The sequence below is a fragment of the Aulonocara stuartgranti genome (genome assembly GCF_965226115.1).
Source record: "Aulonocara stuartgranti genome assembly, chromosome: 7".
Lineage (NCBI taxonomy): Eukaryota > Metazoa > Chordata > Actinopteri > Cichliformes > Cichlidae > Aulonocara > Aulonocara stuartgranti.
The window spans coordinates 5,269,312-5,289,740 of NC_138945.1; the positions used below are offsets into that span (position 1 = coordinate 5,269,312).

At 42.1% G+C, this 20,429-nt stretch overlaps 1 protein-coding gene across 1 annotated transcript in view; it reads left to right on the forward strand.

Annotated features, from left to right (window-relative positions):
- The first annotated feature begins 2,734 nt into the window (after positions 1-2,734).
- spire2 (spire-type actin nucleation factor 2) overlaps positions 2,735-20,429 on the forward strand; it is a 54,822-nt gene continuing 37,127 nt past the window's right edge. Inside the window, exon 1 of the mRNA XM_082538122.1 lies at positions 2,735-3,187. Within this exon, the coding sequence (XP_082394248.1) occupies positions 2,890-3,187 (298 nt within the window). The 5' untranslated portion in view covers positions 2,735-2,889. The remainder of the gene's footprint in view (positions 3,188-20,429) is intronic.

Genomic DNA, 20,429 nt, shown 5'->3' on the forward strand with positions numbered 1-20,429 from the left:
TAATAAATATAATTTTTATTTTGTATTCTTTTTCTGAATATCCAGTTAGCAAAGCTATATTCATTTAGAAAGAACCTGAAATATGTGCACAGATGTGCAATAAAATAAAACAACTTTCTTGATACCCACACTCACTGGACCATAAATGCAACAGAAATAATTTTTACTACAGAGCAGCAGTTAAAAGGAAAAAAAAAGGCCTGAAACACGTGCTGTCTGTACAATTTACTGATATTTAAATATGTCATTTGCAGGTTTTATAAAGAAAATTTTAAAAAGAAAAACTAAAAATAAATAAATGGTTCTTTGATCATTCGTCTTCTCTGAACACCAGCCAGATCCGTTTGACAAAGGTGATGCCAGCATTACCTGCTTTATATTACCAAGAAATCCAAGTTATATTACAATGGTATTAGCTGAATAATTAAACAGAACTCAGTGGTTTATTATTGGTAAATTTCGACTTATTCATTCCAAAATTCAATTCAATCCAATTTTATTTATACAACGCCAAATCATAACAACAGTCGCCTCGAGGTGCTTTATATTGTAACATAGACCCTACAATAATACATACAGAGAAAAACCAAGAATCATATGACCCTCTAAGAGCAAGCTCATTGGCGACAGTGGGAAGGAAAATTCACTTTTAACAGGAAGAAATCTCCACCAGAACCAGCCCTAACTATATGCTTTAGCAAAAAGGAAAGTTTTAAGCCTGATCTTAAACGTAGAGATAGTGTCTAACTTTTCACTGCTTTTCAAAAGACTTGACAGAGTCAGCTAAACAGAGCTGGAGTGGTAAACTGTTGTTGTCTTATGGAAGTTATTTAATAAATCAACATTTTCTCAATTTTGAGTTAGAAATTCAGTGATAATTACCTGAAATATTGTGTTGTGAAGGGCAAAAAATGATTTGTTTGTTTTTTGTACTTTAGTGGCTTGCAAGCTTCAATAATAGAAGAAGTAGAACTGTGGCAGCTACTTATTTTCTACAAGTGTTTGTTTTCACCACTCAAAAAAACATGATTTTCTTTCTGGTTTAAATCTAACATGATACATGAAAAACAACAACAAAAAATATGCATTTCAAAAGAAAAATATTTGAAAAATATTTATTTTATATTCCAAAGTGGTTAGCATTTGAATTTGTTTTATTAAAACTATTAAATGATATCAAGTTGCTTTCATGATGCCACTTGGGAGAACCCTACACCATTTATATTAGGTAAATACATGCAATGCCGATGAGCTGGCATATGAGAAGTTGGGAGAAAATCAAGTTATACTATTTTGAAAAAAAGGAATAAAAAGAGTCTATAATTTAGAATGATGGGAAAATATTGAGCTAGCCTTCTTAATATATATATATTAAAAATTCCCCTCTCGCCCCTGCGTGTGGTCTATCCTTTAAGCTCGGGTCCTCTACAAGAGGCCTGGGAGCTTGAGGGTATCTTAGCTGTTGCTAGGACTGGGCTCTTCTGGACAGAGATCTCCGATGTTGCTCCGGGAATCTGCTGGAGCCACTCGAAGAGCTTGGGAGTCACTGCACCTAGTACTCCGATTACCACTGGGACCACCGTTACCTTCACCCTCCACATCTTCTCGAGCTCTTCTCTGAGCCCTTGGTATTTCTCGAGCTTCTCGTGTTTCTTCTTCCTGATCTTGCTGTTATTTGGAACCGCTACATCATTATTTCATCTTCTTCTGTTTGTCTACCACCACTGTGCCCAGTTGGTTAGCCACCACCATTTTCTCCACCTGTATCTGGAAGTCCCACAGGATCTTAGCTTGGTCAGTCTCCACCAATCTTGGGGCATCTCACATTTTGACCTCAGGACTTCCAGGCCATATGTTTCTGTATACTATGCACTTGGTTATGGCATTCCATGTATGCCCTGCCTGCTAACAAACATTTGCAAACACACATGGAAATACTGTATAAAGTAATACATAAAGTTTAGCTGACTCTGTCAGGTTTGCAATTCTAACAAGCTTGAAAGTCAGTTGAACATTATTCTTCATCACACTGTGGCGCTCAACTAACATGCCAAGTCCTGAGGAGGCCAATCCATGACTAAAGATGTTACATTGTGTGTTTTTCTATCTCGCATACCTTTGACTCCATTGCCATTGTGTTTGCTGTGTCATGCTGAAAAATGAAGCCATTACCAATCATTACCAATCTGCTTTCCACATGGAATTGCATGGGATATTAAAATCTAATGGTACATTTCTGTGTTCAAAATTCCATCAGTTTTAACAAGATCTCCAACACCATTGACTAAAATGCTGCCTCACAATTTCATCACTCCATCAGACCTGCCACTCATTTTTAGTCCAGTTCTGGGTAATCTGGAATACCTCAGCTATTTCCCTTCCTTAAGAAGAGCTTCTTGACTCCCACTTAGACTATTTCAGATGAGATTTCATTGAAGAGTAGATGGATCTGCTGAAGGGCCAGATGCAATGCATAGACATTCTTGGAAGCAAAATAAAACAAAATGAGATGTGACTATAGACGTTTATACAATATTGTACAGAAGAAAATAACTAAAAACTAACAGATCTTAATTGTATTGCTTATTTTCTTTTTACTTTATGCGCATAGGTCTTCTGATTGGCTTTTTACAAAACAAAACAAAAACCCTTTCAAACACCGGTTCCAAAATATTTTACTTTGAAAAGTTATTATTGTTTGAAAACGTGATCCGGAAACGCTGCGCTTCCGGTGGCGAAGTTGACGGCATCACTGCGATAACGAGGCGCAGCTGCGGTACTTGAAGACGTCTGAGCCGCGGACTGCACAGCAGACTGGGCCGTGAGACGGTCAGCATCAATGGCTCCGGTGCTTGCGGAGTAAAGAATGGGCTCCACGGCATCGCAGCCATGGCCAGATCCACTAACAGAAGCGGCGAGGATGGGGACCCACGGGTGACCGCCCCCACGGACCGCGACGCTTCCCGGGACCTGGCGGAGCCCCGGGAACTGTCTCTGGAGGAGGTGCTGAAGTCCTACGAGCAGCCCATCAACGAGGAGCAGGCATGGGCGGTGTGCTACCAGTGCTGCAGCGGGCTCAGGGTGCCCCGCCCGCCGGCAGGGAGAGTCAGCCGGGTGAAGGACCCGTCCTCCATCCTCCTCCACAGGGACGGAACCGTATCGTTACAGCGGGAGCAAGGATATGACGGTAGGAGAGGCGGCCGCGGTTACTCCCAACTTTCCGCTATCTTGATAACTAAAAGCAAGTGGGGAAAAAGTGCATTTTAACAGGATAGACCAGTTGCCAGAAGCAGCATGGCCTTTGCAGGTTTACCTGTCGTTAGTTTTAAATATTAAAACCCACTTTTGAATTCGGCGTAGTTTAATTTCCATTTTTGTAAAAAAAATTAATAAATAAATAAATAACCGCTTTTTTTCATCCGCACCGCAATGATTTCTCCCAGTAAACTACTCCGCCTCAGTGAGCAGCGCTTGTGTTTATATCCAGAAGTGTACTAAAGTGCTCCATGCTTTGTTCACAATAATAACGCGGAACTGAAGAGTGTCTAATATTGTTTCATATAGTATCATTATGTCGTATTTTATCTACCAGGAACACAAATCTAAAGCATTTTGTCCTAAGTTATTCGCATTTAATACAGAGTTTGGCTCACAACGTCTTGCTCAGTAACGGACGCCGCGGTGCTAACCTGTCCCGTCTCAAACAGCATCAATCCCTACACTGCTGACCCTCAGCTGGATTATTTGGTCATTTGCGCAACCCCGAGCTTCACTTACTTAAACTGCCTTTGTGTTTTTATATTTTACACCATCTAGATTTTGTCGCACTACTCGTGCCAGCAAGGATGACTCGTATTATGCCGGTAAATGATAAATTATTCATGGAGCACCGCTTTCCCCTAGCATCTCCTTATGCAAAGACTGTTTTGGAGACATCAAAGGGTGGCTAGAAGCCCAGAGGATTTTAGGCAGCCTTCCTCTTGTCCCCTCCGTGCTGAAATTAGCCCGTACCTGCATACTATCCTGCTGCATGTAAAGTATTTATGTCCTCACTGCAGTTCAAGAGGAGGCTGCACGGAGACACTTAAGTCAAAACTCAATTTAATCCGAAATAGGCAAATTTGTGCTCAAACTTTTTTCACCTTTCACTCCAAAAATCTTATCTTAGGCAATGGCGACACAATATCTCCAGAAATTCATATTTTGTGCTTAAAGTCATGTCTGTAACCTGTTTATTTTGCAATTAGGCAAAATACAGCAAGGATATTTCTTGCCAGCAGCCCTGAGAGAAGATACTTTTACATTTTAACATATGACTGAGAAATGTGGGCAAAAGAAAAGAATATTGGATATCAAATCTCAGGAAAAACTGTGAAATGCTGAGTTCCTTTTTTGATAAAGTCTCCAGGTGAATATACAGTAGCAGCTGTTGTAACAGCTGTTCAGAGATCAAACAGGGAGGGTCTGTGTGCATGTTTGAGGATGGCACTTTACTTTTCTTTCTGCCATTTGTTCAAATGTCATATAACATGCTTATTAGTTAATCATGGGTCAGTCATGGTTCTGATGTTTACATGAGAAATGATCATAAAGAAAAAGTAAAGTTAATGTAACCTTTTTGAAAAACACAGCATTAATTTGCATAAAATGGTTACACTGTTTCAAGGAACACCTTTTAAATATGAGCTCATTACACCATCATCCTGAACTGTGACCTCAATAATAAACATAAAGTAGGATTATCGCTTTTTTTTATCAGATGTTATGGCAGTGCTGTTGGAGTGAACTGCTTTAGATTTAGAAGCTGTCATACAGGTGTGGGGAACGGGCAATCAGCGGAATGTGTCATAAATAATAAATAGCAAGCCAAACCCCTTGAACTGGTTGAAAATTGACTTCTAATGATTGTTACTGTGGACAGATCTTGATGACGAGGCATTAGAAGATGTGACTGCAGTAAAACAATAAGGGAGAAAACTTTTTAAGACAAGATTCCTCCTGTTGGTAATGGAGCTAACAAAATGCAGCGTGGTTACAACAGTAAAGAAGGGGGAAGGTAGAGTGTCTGACTAGGACTGGGCGATATATCGAGTTTTTAAAAAATATCGATATATTTTCATACGAGATATAAGATGTGACAATATCGTTTATATCGATATAGTCTATGTTACGTTATAATTATACTTGTGGAGCCGCAAGTTTGCCTCTCTTTTGTCCACTTTTGTCTCTATGCAACTTTACTCGGCCTCGCCTCTCCTTCACTGAACACAACTCCCCCTCCTCCCCCATCGCTTCACCTGCAGGCAACGACAAGATGGACACGGCAAATCTCTGTTAACGAGTTACCGCGAATCGCCCCCGTGCGTGGGGCTGGACTGCATCAACGTGTTAGCGAGCTAACCGCGCTAACGACATGCATGGCCTAAAATCCTTTCATTTTCTCAAAAATCGACTGTTCGCCTTATGTATGAATTCTGGTTGTGCTTACTGACCGCGAACCGATTTTAGGTGGTACACGGCGCTCAGCAATCTGTCAGTGAATGTTTTAGTTAGACTTTGGTGAGCTACGGAGCTGCACCGCTTGATGGATTGTCAGAGCATTACGGCTACCGTAGTCCGGAGCGTCGCAGAGTAATACGTACAGTGCTTCAACGTAATATTACCGTATTGTGTGTGTATAAGGACCATAAATGGCACCTGTTAAGAGACACGGTTACGAAGCAGATTTCAAACTCCAGGCTGTCAGTCACGCAGTAGAACTTGGGAACAGAGCAGCTGCGAAATCTGTCTTTGTTATTATGGTCAGGGTCTGTTAGTTTACATTTTGACTGCACAATTGTGAGCTTTTTGTTATGCACAAAAACAACATTGTTTTCTTTTATTTATGGAGCATTATTATTTAATAAATGCTGATAATTTATTTTTCAGTAATTTCTTCATGTACATCTGTGCCATAGGTGTCAAACTCTGGCCCGCGGGCCAAATTTGGCCCGGAGCCTAATTATTTGGCCCGCGAAGCCATACCAAATTACTATTAGAGCTGGCCTACTGGTATTATGCAGCTAATATATATATATTGTTTAGTATTAAGCTTTGCTAGTTCCATATTCAGTTTTTCAGCAAAACGTGTTTTAGTCCATAAGAAAAGATTCATTCTTATATCTGGAGGAATAAATATATTTCAATAAATATTAACGTTAGCCCGCGACTTTGTTCCAGTTTTGAATTTTGGCCCACTGTGTATTTGAGTTTGACACCCCTGATCTGCGCTGTATGTTAATAAAAGTGCCTGTGTGACATCTGGGACACAGCTTTGACTAAGAACTCTTTTTTTGTTCTTACCTTACGGCTTAAAAAAATATCGAGATATATATCGTATATCGCCATCCAGCTAAAAAATATCGAGATATGAATTTTGGGTCACATCGCCCAGCCCTATGTCTGACCCATCGTTAGTTTTAAGTTTGATGTTGCAAAGTACAGGATTTGGCAGGCAGTGGACCAAACTACTGATAGGCATATAATGCATTGTTTTACATCTCTAATCTACAATAAGCACATGACTTTTCAATATTGTTATTTAGCAATACACAGTTATATTTACAATAGTTCACTGAGGAGGAAAACTATGTTTTTAATCAGAATAAGGGAATAAGGAGTCTTTTGGCCACCTCTCACTGCTTGACTCATATGACGGTGCAGCTTTTTGGCTTCAGGATAGACCAGCTAATCAAATCTCAAGGTGGGGCTGTTTTAGAAACTAAAGACGACCTGTGGCAACACTAGTGAGTCTAGAAGATTGTTAACTGTTGTTGTGATATGACGCTATATAAATACAAATAGATAAAATCTATGTCTGCAAAGGACAAAGCTGAAAATCAGTATTGGATATGATCCTTGAGGCCAACACTGCATCAAAAGCAGGCGTGATTCATGAAAATCACTGCATCGGCTCATGAACACTTACAGAAATCACTGACCATGAACATGGTTCACCAAGCTGTGTACAATGCAGGTTAGGTTTCTGCCATGCAAAGAAGAAGCCATATGGGAACATGAAGTGTCTTGTCTGGATCATGTTGTTTAAAATGGACATTCTGCGGTGAGACAAAATTTGAAATTCTCTTTGGAAAACATGGATACCACATTCTCCAGACTAAAGGGAGAAAGGCCATCCGGCTTGTTATCAACAATCATTTCAAAAGTGCATTAGTGCCTATAGAATTGTCAGCTTGCATATCTGGATAGCCATCATCAATCCTGAAAGATATAAACACATTTTAGAGCAACATGTGCTCCCATCTAGATGATGTCAGGTAGGGCTGCTCGATTATGGCAAAAATGATAATCACGATTATTTTCACTGAAATTGAGATCTCGATTATTTGACGATATTTATTTAACCCTTTAAGACCTACCATAGAACCAAGTCCGCCAGAGCTTATATTATTTTTTTTACATGCTGTAGTGCCATTTTTGGGAGCATTTCAAGTTGTTATACATAAATACAACTGTTATAGCCCATATTTTAATAATATGTATGCATTAAGTCCAAAGTAACTACATTAATAGCAAAAAAGTGCAATAAATCGTTTTTGGGGTTTTTTTTACATATATTTCTACTTGGAGAAATTTAAGAGGTTTATCCCTCAAAACTTTAAATACAAAAAAATTGCAAAAAATAGTTTACAACAACAGGAAATTTATTTTGAGTGTCTTCATAGTTTTATTTTGGAGATAGAGCAATTTTTATATACTGCAGGAAAAACGAAAAACAATCCTGTGATACAAATTTGCAAAGAAAACAGCATGTGCATCAAAATAAACTATTTCCAGCAGTGCAATATGAGTCCTAAGCATCCCAGAAACTATTCAGAAAAGTCAAACATGACTTATAAAAACACCAGTATAGGATTTTAAGGCCTACAAGTAAAAAACTACATTTTCCGCGAAAATGACGTCACTTCCGGTTTCGGGCAGGAAATGGCGGACATGCGATAGTTCGCGTTGACGTCTTTTTCAATGTCGGAAGTGTTACGAACAGCTGATCAGATCGGCAAAGCGTGTTTCTGGAGTATTATGTTTTTGTTCCTGCAAGCGCTTTTTATGCAATTTTTGCAAAGCTTTATGTGGAAGGAAACCGTGACCGAGGATAAGCTGATGGCATAAGATGTAAGTACAACTCCTCTGGTTTCATATGCAAAAAAAATTATTGCGCTAGCTTACGCGGTTCAGGTTCTACAGGGATTTAAAAATAGTTACACAAAACGGAGCGTGCTGCTCTGACCGGCTTTAAAGGGTTAACAATAACAATGTATTGAATAACGACTTTAAAAAATAATATAAAATAGTGTGCAAATACTGATAACAGTGCAAATGTTTGCAGTATAAGGAATAAATGAAAAATGTAAAGATCTATGTTTAGTGAACTTTGCAGTGTTGCTCTGTGGTGCAGCTATGACACCGTAGCAAAGTTTACACTATGTCTACTTGATCCACGTCTGACTCCGCGAACCCATAATGTTTCCACACCACTGAAGTTTTTTTTACCTCTCTTTTCAACCAACGGCAGTCACTCTCCTCTCCAAATAACTTCTGCTTAGCTTTCCGAGCTTCCCTCGGGTCCTCTTAATTGTTGTGACGCGTGTTTGAAACGCAGAGAGGTGCGCTCGATTTGCTGCACAGTGGTAAACTTGACTTTTTAGAGTTTTTTCTTTTCTTTTCTTGAAATGGGGAATTTTTCGGTTTAAGCTTATGTTTTCTATGTTCTGTTTCTTTTAATAAAAATATGAGTTTATGAGATCTGCACATCACTTTATTTTGTTTTTATTTTACACAACAGCAGTTCAAACTTTGGCATCATGAACCCTCAGATGTTTAGCTCCCATTAACTGAGAGCTGGCTATCCTTGCAGCCTGTGTTGGTTTACGCTCTGCTAGTCCATAAGTAAACGGTCCAAATCAAAGCAGTGATGCAAATCCCTAAACCAGCATGAGGTGGTGAGTTTATTATAGTCTGTCTGCATTATTAATGCAGTTCGTTGGCTACAGGGACATTTTCCTTTCTTTATGTGGCCGTATTCACCCAGAACAGCATACTACACCATCTGAAGTCCAAACTTTACTTTGTAATACTGCCCTTCAGACGTGGAAAGCTGCAGCAAAGCATCCTGACTACATTATAGTCCCATCTCCATGCTTGGCAATTACTGTCATGTTGTTGTTGCTGCTGCTTTTGTTTTACTCCAGATGTAATGAGGCCTCTGACATCTAATCTGTTCCACTATTAACTCTTCTGTCAAAATTTAGATGACAAAATTTACTTGATATTCTTTTTTTTTTCTTTCTGCAATATACAAGAAAATGTCAAAAACAAACTGCTTTGATTTCTGAGAGGTTTAGTTTGTTTTATGTATTTCAATAGTCACCTGATTCCTTGACTGTGAAAAGTGTTTGGTTTTAATTTGATGGGTAATTTATGTGGGCGTAATTTAAGTAATCTACCTCTTTGCTTTTAGCACTGTCAAATTGTTTCCATTTTATTTCTTTCGGGTAAATGTCAGCCTGTTATTTGCTCGTTGAGTAAGTTGTGTGTAAATGTAATTTTATACTTTGATATCAGATATTTGATATATTTGATATATACTTTGATATTCAGCTCTATATATCATTTACATTTATCTTTTGAAATACATTTTGAGAAGCAGTGACTGGGATGCCTCCTAGGTGAGGTGATTTGGGCATGCCCAGCTAAGAGCAGACTACAAGGGAGACAGAGGGTTCACTTGAGAGATTATGTCTCTGGCTGGCTTTTATGGCCTCGGTGTTCCCCAGAGGAACTACAGGCGGTGACTGGGGAGAGGAGAGGTGTGGACATCTCTGCTAAGACTGCAGCCCTCGCGAATTATACTTGGATAACCATGGATGGAACAGTGAAGAACACTGATCACTGAATGGTTTTCAGAGGCATTATTGTGCCTATGTGATGATTTCCTTGAAGAATTATGTATATTTTTTGTGCAGTGCTATCCGAGGGCCTAACCTTGTCTGCATTCCCTGTAGTTGAATGGGACATAATTAAATAAATTATACAATCCTCAAATTGTTTGCAGTTGTACATTGAGACACATTACAACTAAAATGTGGCACTATTTACTCACACAGTCTTCCCGATCCCAAACCCTTCCTATTCCTTACCTGTCAAAGATGCAGTCTATCTGGAAACAACAAAGTTTGCTTGTTTGTCAGTTTCTTTTTCTAACATTAAACTACTTTTCCAGTGTTCTTTCCTTTCCTACCTTTTCTGAAACCTATCACTGGATTCAATTTATTATGAGTAGTGTATTTAGGAAGAAAAGAAACCAATAAAATACCTCTTTCAGCAGCTCATATGTGATCATCACCCCAACTTCTTGTAGTTTGTAGTTGAAATACTCTGCATTCCTTTCAACTAACCCCACACCCCACTCTGGGACCTAAAATTACACCTGGACTTAAGAACCACTGCCTTCAAATATTTGGCCCCAGTAAATGGAAATTGTGATTTTGTCATCTTCTCTGTGTTGCCTTGAAAACTTGAGGTTTGTTCTTGACCTTAAACTCAATCACTTAAAAACAGGAATGTCAGTTTAGTAGCTGTTCGGGAGATTTTTATCTTCATTAGTCAAACTCTCTTTCCAGAACGAGCTGATTCATCTTGAGACAGGGAAAACTGGTGAAATCCAATAGAAAGCTATTTGGATTTGATGAATCCGATGCCTGCCAGACACAAGAAAAAATAGTTGAGCTAAAGAACATTGTCTCTGAACTGATCTGCTTTGATAGTCTGACTGTTTTACCTGCTTCTGTGTGCTGGAAATATAAATGCACAGTAACGTTAGCATTCACGGCACATGGCCTCAGCTGTCTCAAATAACAATTTCCTGGAAATCTAAACCCCATCAGGTAGTGCGGCAATCTGCAGAGGAGGAGGTTAATGTGAATCCTGATATGAACTCAGACTGATGTTGTGCTACACAGCATTTTAATGTAAACACACACCTGATGTAAAAAAAAACCTGAGACAGTGAGACTGCAACGGAGGAAAACATCCTCGCTGATATGCTGCAAATTCACTCTGTTTATCAAATTCAGTTCTGACATCTGATACGAACAGTGAGAGGAAAATTAAAACCTGCTTCCCTCTCCTGACCTCGACCTTTAGTTGAAACGTCATTGATGGCTCCTGTTGGTGAGATGAGCTGTTGCACCTACTATCCCTGCAGAAGCACAAATCTAAAGTGAAACACCCAGAAGATGAACTGACTCATGGTACTGCAGCAAGCTGATGTCAGACTGAAATGTTCTTTTCCAAATGCATGAGGAGTGTTCATGAACCAGCTGCCATCTGGAACGCAGTTATTGCTGACATGTTGGGGAGAGCTCTGCAGTTTGGGTGGAAAATTCTTGTTTGGCTTATTATAATTGTGCTGGCAGATATCTTAGTTACAGCTTGAAGTTCTTTTGAATTGAGTAGCAAGAGTGTGAGATTGTAAGAATATAAGTATGTTTTTGGTAACTTCTGCATCTGATTCTGGTCAAAAGCTTCTGCACTCTCGTCATGGACTCGTAGTCCATATCCATTGCCCAATCGACAGGAATCAAATGGGCATAATTTCCTCTGGAGGCAACACAGCCCCAGAGCATGATGCTACCACCACTGTGCTTAACGGTTTAACGGTGTAGTTTTTTCTAAACACACAGTGTATTTTTAACATTTAAGGTAGTTTTAATGTCAATTTTAATTTTAATTGTAGTTTAACACACACACATGTATATTTATACAGAGATGGGCAGTAACGCGTTAAAAGTAACGCATTACTGTAATCCGATTACTTACTATTGCAAAAAAACTAATTAGATCACGGTTTCCCATAAGCAGGCTCCGTTACCGCTTCACTAAACTGTGATTTTGTTTGTTTGTGAGTGTCTCAAATAAGGCTGCCACGAATGATTATTTTGATAGTTGACTAGTCACCAATTATTTTTACGATTAGTCGACTAGTCAGATCATGCATCCATTGGACGTGAAACGTATCGCTTATTGCACCAGCATGCATCTGCCCTTATAGAGATAGAAAATGTGACGTCATTTCCGGGGTAAAACCGCAAAGGATTGTTGGTACAAGTGGCAGTGGTACTAGCGCGCATGGATTATTACAAGACAACAGTCACACAGAGATAAACAGAAACACAAAGAATGGCAATAAGTTGTTTTTTTATTTACTGCCATAGCCGGTAGCATGAGAGACGCGGGAAGCCGACGGGTAAAGAGATCGGTTTTTATCAGATTCCGTCGTGGAAGACAAATTGTTCAGGTCATGTTTCCGAAGTCACAAAGAGGTGATGGATGGCCTGGATTGCAACTATTCGAAGACCAAATATAATGTTCCAGAACACTCCAACTCACATGTTAGTCTGCTCCAAGCATTTCCACGAAGGTAAGTCTTTTGTTGTAATTAATACGTAATTTATCATAACATAATTGTTGCTGTAGGTTACAAATAAGTCTTGTATTGATTTGAACTGAATTCGTTGCGCTATGCTGCTTTGTTCACTGTGGCTTTGCGGGCTAATGTTTGTTGTGTTTTGTAGGCAAACCAGCCTACAAAATGCTGGAATGCAATCCAGACCGGGCACCCTCTATCAACCTGGGTCATACCGAGTTTAAAGCACTACCACAGCGAGATTTGATCGGTTAAGAAGCAATCAAGTGATGAATAACTGTTTTCCAGTATGTTGTTTTGAAATGGTTTTCTTTGTTTCTTTTGCAGTGCTGATTTGTTTTTCACCAAAGCAGCTAATAAAGCATAATGGAATACAATTTTGCCTCTTTCTTTTAAGATTCTATAATAAAATGAAACAATAATGCCAGTTATATATAAAGACAATAAATTTAATTAATTATTAATGTTGTGTAATACTACAACCTGAAAAGACAAATAGATTGCGTTGGCCTGTACAGGAGACAAAGAAAAAATTTTAACAACAGCTGTGAAATGAAATAGTCTAAATCAGAAAATAGATACACCAAAGTAAACTGGACCTGGGCTCTTTGCAGGGAAGTTACTAAACATTTCGTGAGCCCAACACTCACACTTAGGACCATATCATTATAAATATGAGCGTGATGAAAGTTGGGCAGCACGCTAACGTCTTTAGTCCACTCTGTATGCTCGTATGGGTCTGACCCTTTCACTCCTTAGATTTTTTTCCTCGTACCTTTTTTTTTGCCTTTTTACGGACTTGCTGTGTTCTCCTTCGTTTTGTACAGAACTGTTTTGGGGGCAAATAAAATGCAAGTAGGGATTAAAACCGCAGAATTAATGATTACCGGTGCTGGAAATGCTAGCACTCGATGCAGTGTTTTGATTTTGCTGCCACTCGTACCTACAATGCAATGCACGAAAGTCACATGGTCTGTCGATCTCCATATAACTATCATTAGCTTACAACTCGAAGTGCTTAAGGTATGTGCCAACTAAAAATAAAGAGCAGATTATAGTTTATTGAACTTTTAATGAAATTTGCCGATTGTCTCGGTGGAATTTAATAAACGCAGCCGTCTGCTCTTTGCTATCTAAAATATAACAGGACACTGGAGTAAATTCTCGACCATCTCATACTTCTGTTTAATCAGTTTTCTGTTTGACGTTTATTCAGCTGTGTGAAAACAATAACTTTAATCTCAGCCAAATCGATTTACTCAGGAACAAATAAAATTCTGAAAAAAAGCCAAACTATAACATTTTTAAGTTATCTAAGTGACTTATATATCATGTTTAACCTGAGTAGTGAAAGACCGCAGGGGTTTTGAAAACAATGTGCCGGGTATTTGCTGTTCTCACGGGCTCTAGTGAGCCTTGACCACCTGGTCAGCTGTTGAGCTGGTGGGTAACAGACGTCTCCGTAAACGTTGAAGCACTTTTGCAAATATGTAATGTCTTGATAAATCGAGCAGATATTTGAAGTTTACACAGCTACATTTTGCCTGAAAATACCTGAAAAGTTTATTTTGTGACCCAGAAAGAGTAATGTTAAAACTAAGTAGCAGTCGCCATTGTTGGAAACTGGAATTGGCTGGGTCGCACTCTGAATTCTAGGATAGGTTGGGCCATGAAGAACACACCCGACCCATCCTTCAAATCTGGGCAAATGAAGGATGCATTTGGAGGAGTCTTTGAATTTGGACAGCCTTTGTCGCGTCGCTCCTCCAAAGGATGCGAACCCTGAATTTGGACACAGCTATTATATCGGAGACTGCTTCTTCTACTTCTTCTTCTTCTTCTTTGGCGTTTAACGGCAGCTGGCATCCTTGTAGATGCATTGCTGCCATCTTCTGTTTCAGTCTGTTATTACACTCTTAAATCCTGCTACATATTCCTGGGTCTGGATCTTACGAAGCTTCAAACGACGCGTTGACTATTAAATTAGTCGTCTACGATTTTGATAGTCGACGTAATCGTGAGTAGTCGACTAATCGTGGCAGCCCTAATCTCATAACTATATATATGTGTATATATATATGTATATACAGTGGCTTGCAAAAGTATTCGGCCCCCTTGAACATTTCCACATTTTGTCACATTACTACGGTGGCCCCTAGAGACAAAACACTTGCAAACTCCAAAACACGTGCAAACTCCAAAACACGTGCAAACTCCAAAACACTTGCAAAATCCAAAACACATGCAAACCCCAAAACACATGCAAATTCCAAAACACGTACAAACTCCAAAACACGTACAAACTCCAAAACACTTGCAAAATCCAAAACACATGCAAACCCCAAAACACATGCAAATTCCAAAACACAACGGAAGTGCTCCAGGACGCTAGGGGCAGTGTTGAGCTTTTGTTACCTAGTAACTACACAAGCCAGGAAGTACCAATGACCGGATTTGGGGTCTGCAGCCTTAAAGGCTGCATTTTAAGGCCGATTACGTCACAATGACACGACGAAGGCTGTCCCAATTCAAAGGCTGCTCGAAATGCGGCCCTCAAATGCGTCCTTAATTTCCCTGAATTTTAAGGATTGGTCGGTGTAGCCTTCATGGCCCAACATATCCCAGACTTCATAGCGCAGCGGTGGTGTGGATAATTTTGCCGAAAAAAAACGGCGGAAGCGGAGCGGACGAAGAGTAAACTTTCAGAAGTAAGTCGTGAATATTATGTCACTTATTTACGCGCAAATGTTTTTATAATGAAGAACATTAAAACATTAGTGTTGGCCACATGTCAGGAAAGTTATGTGACATTAGCGACGTTTGTACTAACTTGGTTTTAAAGCCTTTACTTCAAAATATACGCCGTTCAATAGTTGACTTTAATCTTACAGAGATTGTGATGATTTTATGGATAATTAAAGTCAGTCATATATCCACAAACACAACAAGCTGAAAGTCAGTGAATGCTGCTCGGTTTGCAGTCCTGAATATCACGGCACAAGCAGGATTCACTGCACTGTTAATGGTAGCTATGTTATATTGCTGCCTCTGTTCAGTGGTGTTGAGCCAAACGGACTTTAACGTGTGTTTGAACGAGCTGACAGTTCACTTGTTAAGCTGAAAGAAAGATGCTTTAATCACAGGAGTCACACATGTGTCCACTGTACCATCTGGGAACTCTTTTTGTTTCGTAATAACACAAACTAAATCCTCCTTCTTTTGTGCTGTTTTGTAGCAGTGTGTACACCTGAGACTGTCACCTGTCTGTCTGTCCTGCACTCTCTCTCTGTTGATTGTGTAAAAAAGGAAGAACATGTATTTATAAGTTACACTTGTGTTTGAATCCTGCAGCTTATCACACATTTGATTTCTATGTGTGACACCTGCAAGTGTCCAGAGTGAGGACAGACTGAGGGACCCACTGCTGCACATCATCTGTGAGGCTTTGCACCCCTGATGATCCACCAGGACAAACTCAGCAGTGTGTGAGGAAGAAGAGGAGGAAGAACCAGCAGCAGCTGACAGATGGAGAGAATAGACAGACTGTTCCCTGTTTGTGAAGGACTGATAAAAAAGTTTAACATAACTTATTGTCTGTCCTGAAACAGTCTTATTAGGTAATGTTCAAATAATTTTATCATTCCAGTGTTTTCAGTGTGGGAGAAAGTACTCAGGGCCTTTAAGTTACACACTATGAAAGGCAGCAACAAGTTTAATGTTCAGAAAAATAAAGTATGTATCAGCAGCAGAATAGAGCTAAAAATAAATGTTTGTTTCACTTCTATGAAGCTTTGAGTATTTTGGATTAGTAGCACTGCTGTGTTTGTTGCATCATATTGCTGTAATTGTTTATTTGCTTTATATATTCTGAGGTAAGTTGATCTGTAGTGTTACATCATATTCTATAAGGATGTTATGTATTTGTATACCTTCTGCCCAGTTTGACCCATTTAGTAGAAGTCCGCCTGTTTAAGGCTCTGATATCTATTCTGTATGACTTAAAGTAGTTATGACATGGTCTGATTTTCTCACCCAATAAAGGAATATTTAATGTATCAGTCCACTCTTCATTTTATCAGAAACAGTTATCACAGCTTGTACATTTTCTTTTTACACATGTATGTAAGCATTGAGCCAAATTTAGTAATGCCAACATACTGAAGGAATAACATTTGTCTCTTATATATGATACACCTATATATGCACTGTCAATATACATTTTGAACCAGCTGCAGACGTCAGAGTAACACCTGACTGACCCCCACATAAAGTGCTTAACAGTAGTCCACAGGGGAAGAAATAAAAGCATGGATCACGGTTTCAAAGTGCTGCCTAGAAAGAAAAGATTTTACTCTTGCCAGTCGCCTTAAATGATAAAAACTGGACTGGTCCAACTTAAAACCAAGGGCAGTAACAACAGGTTTAAAATAAACTTCCAGGGGTTCCAAATCAAAAGAAGAGGACTCACAGGGGCCACTGGGTCCAAACACCAACAAATCTGTTTTCTTTTCATTCAAATTTAAAAAGTTTGGAGCCAACCAAGCTTTAATGTCATCTAGGCATGTCAAGAGAGGTTTTATTCAGATGCCATCCTTCTGCTTCAGTGGCAAATAAATTTGGCAGTCATTCGTATATACTTGTCTTTGAGTGAAGATTTAAGGTGATAAGACATGTAAATAACTGCAACTTGAATCTGTACTGAAGCTCAGTATTTGACACAGAGTTCATGTTCACTGCTGTAATAGCTAATAATGACTAATATAATAACTATAATATTGGCCATATTATATTTACATTACCAAAGTGATATGACTTTAGTCTCATGAACAACATTAGCTAATTGTTATCCATCCATCCATCCATCTTCATCCGCTTTGTCCGGGGCCGGGTCGCGGGGGCAGCAGCCTAAGCAAAGAGGCCCAGACCTCCCTCTCCCCAGCCACCTCCTCCAGCTTATCCGGGGGAATACCAAGGCGTTCCCAGGCCAGCCGAGAGATATAATCTCTCCAGCGTGTCCTGGGTCTGCCCCGGGGCCATGTGGGACATGCCTGGAACACCTCACCCAGGAGGCGCCCAGGGGGCATCCTTGTCAGATGCCCGAACCACCTCAGCTGGCTCCTTTCGATGTGGAGCAGCAGCTGCTCTACTCTGAGCCCCTCCCGGATGGCCGAACTTCTCACCCTATCTCTAAGGGAGAGGCCAGCCACCCTTCGGAGGAAGCTCATTTCTGCCGCTTGTATCCGCGATCTCGTTCTTTCGGTCACTACCCACAGCTCGTGGCCATAGGTGAGGGTAGGGACGTAGATCGACCGGTAAATTGAGAGCTTCGCTTTTACACTCAGCTCCCTCTTCACCACGACGGACCGGTGCAGCGTCCGCATTACTGCAGCTGCAGCCCCAATCCGTCTGTCGATCTCCGGCTCCCTTCTCCCATCACTCGCGAACAAGACCCCGAGATACTTGAACTCCTCCACTTGGGGCAGGAACTCATCCCCGACCCGGAGTGGGCACTCCACCCTTTTCCGGCTGAGAACCATGGCCTCAGATTTGGAGGTGCTGATCCTCATTCCCGCTGCTTCACACTCGGCTGCGAACCGTTCCAGTGCGAGCTGGAGGCCCTCACCCGATGAAGCCAACAGAACCACATCATCTGCAAAAATCAGAGATGAGATTCTGAGGCCACCAAAGCGAAAGCCCTCCGCCACTTGGCTGCGCCTAGAAATCCTGTCCATAAAAATTATGAACAGAACCGGAGACAAAGGGCAGCCCTGGCGGAGCCCATCACCCACCAGGAACGAGTCCGACTTATTGCCGGCAATGCGAACCAAGCTCTTGCAACGGTTGTATAGGGATCGAATGGCCCGTAGCAATGGGCCAGACACCCCATATTCCCGCAACACCTCCCACAGGACACCCCGAGGGACACGGTCGAATGCCTTCTCCAAGTCCACAAAACACATGTAGACTGGTTGGGCAAACTCCCATGCACCCTCAAGTATCCTGGAGAGGATAAAGAGCTGGTCCAGTGTTCCGCGACCAGGACGAAAACTGCATTGTTCCTCCTGTATCCGAGGTTCGACTAACGGACGAACTCTCCTTTCCAGCACCCTGGCATAGACTTTCCCAGGGAGGCTGAGGAGTGTGATCCCCCTGTAGTTGGAACACACCCTCCGGTCCCCTTTCTTAAAGATGGGGACCACCACCCCGGTCTGCCAGTCCACAGGTACTGCCCCTGATCTCCACGCAACATTGCAGAGGCGTGTCAACCAGGACAGCCCTACAACGTCCAGAGCCTTCAGGAACTCGGGGCGGACCTCATCAACACCAGGGGCTCTGCCACCAAGGAGTTGTTTAACTGCCTCAGTGACCTCGCCCCCGGAAATTGGCGGGTCATTCCCCTCATCCCCAGACTCTGCTTCCTCCTCGGAAGACGTGTCAGTGGGATTAAGGAGGTCCTCGAAGTATTCCTTCCACCGCCTGACAATTTTCTCAGTCGACGTCAGCAGCGCTCCGCCAGCACTATACACAGTGCAGGTAGAGCACCGCTTTCCCCTCCTGAGACGTCTGACGGTTTGCCAGAATCTCTTCGAGGCAGTCCGAAAGTCTTTTTCCATGGCCTCTCCGAACTCCTCCCACACCCGAGTTTTTGCTTCAGCCACTGCCCGAGCCGCATTCCGCTTGGCCTGTCGATACCTGTCGGCTGCCTCCGGAGTCCCACAGGCTAACCAAGCCCGATAGGACTCCTTCTTCAGCCTGGTGGCTCCCTTCACCTCTGGAGTCCACCATTTGGTTCGGGGATTACCACCACGGCAGGCACCAACCACCTTGCGGCCGCAGCTCAATGCAGCAGCTTCGGCAATGGAGACGCTGAACATGGTCCATTCGGACTCAATGTCCCCAGTCTCCCTCGGAATGCTGTTGAAGCTCTGCCGGAGGTGTGCGTTGAAGATCTCGCGGACTGGGGCCTCTGCTAGACGTTCCCAGCACACCCTCACTACGCGTTTAGGTGCACCAGGTCTGTCCAGCGTCCTCCCCCGCCACCTGATCCAACTCACCACCAGGTGGTGATCAGTTGACAGTTCAGCCCCTCTCTTTACCCGAGTGTCCAGAACATATGGTCGCAGGTCTGCTGATACGATTACAAAATCGATCATCGACCTACGGCCTAGAGCGTCCTGGTGCCACGTGCACTTATGGACACTCTTATGTTCGAACAGGGTGTTTGTTATGGCCAAACTGTGGTTAGCACAGAAGTCCAATAACAGAGCACCGCTCGGGTTCAGATCAGGGAGGCCGTTCCTCCCAATCACGCCCCTCCAGGTCTCGCTGTCGTTACCCACGTGAGCATTGAAGTCTCCCAGCAGGACAACAGAGTCTCCCCCCCCAGGGACTCTAAGAAGGCTGGGTACTCTGAACTGCCACTCGGCGCATAAGCGCAGATGACAGTCAGGACCCGTTCCCCGACCCTAAGGCGCAGGGAACAAACCCTCTCGTCCACCGGGAAAAACCCCAACGTACCGGCAGCAAGCCGAGGGGATATTAGGATACCCACCCCAGCCCGCCGCCTCTCACCAGGGGCAACTCCAGACTGAGACAGAGTCCAGCCCCTCTCCAGGAGACTGGTTCCAGAGCCCAAGCCATGCGTAGAGGTGAACCCGACTATATCTAGCCGGTACCTCTCAACCTCACGCACTAACTCAGGCTCCTTCCCCACCAGAGAGGTGACATTCCATGTCCCTATTGCCAGTCTTGGCAGCCGGGGGTCAGTCCGCCAGGGCCTCCGCTCCTGGCCGCCACCCGGCACACAATGCACCCGACCCCTATGGCGCCTCCTGCGGGTGGTGGGCCTGCGGGAGGATGGGCCCATGTCTCCTCTTCGGGCTGTGCCCGGCCGGGCCCCATGGACTAAGGCCCGTCCACCAGACGCTCGCCCTCGGGCACCCTC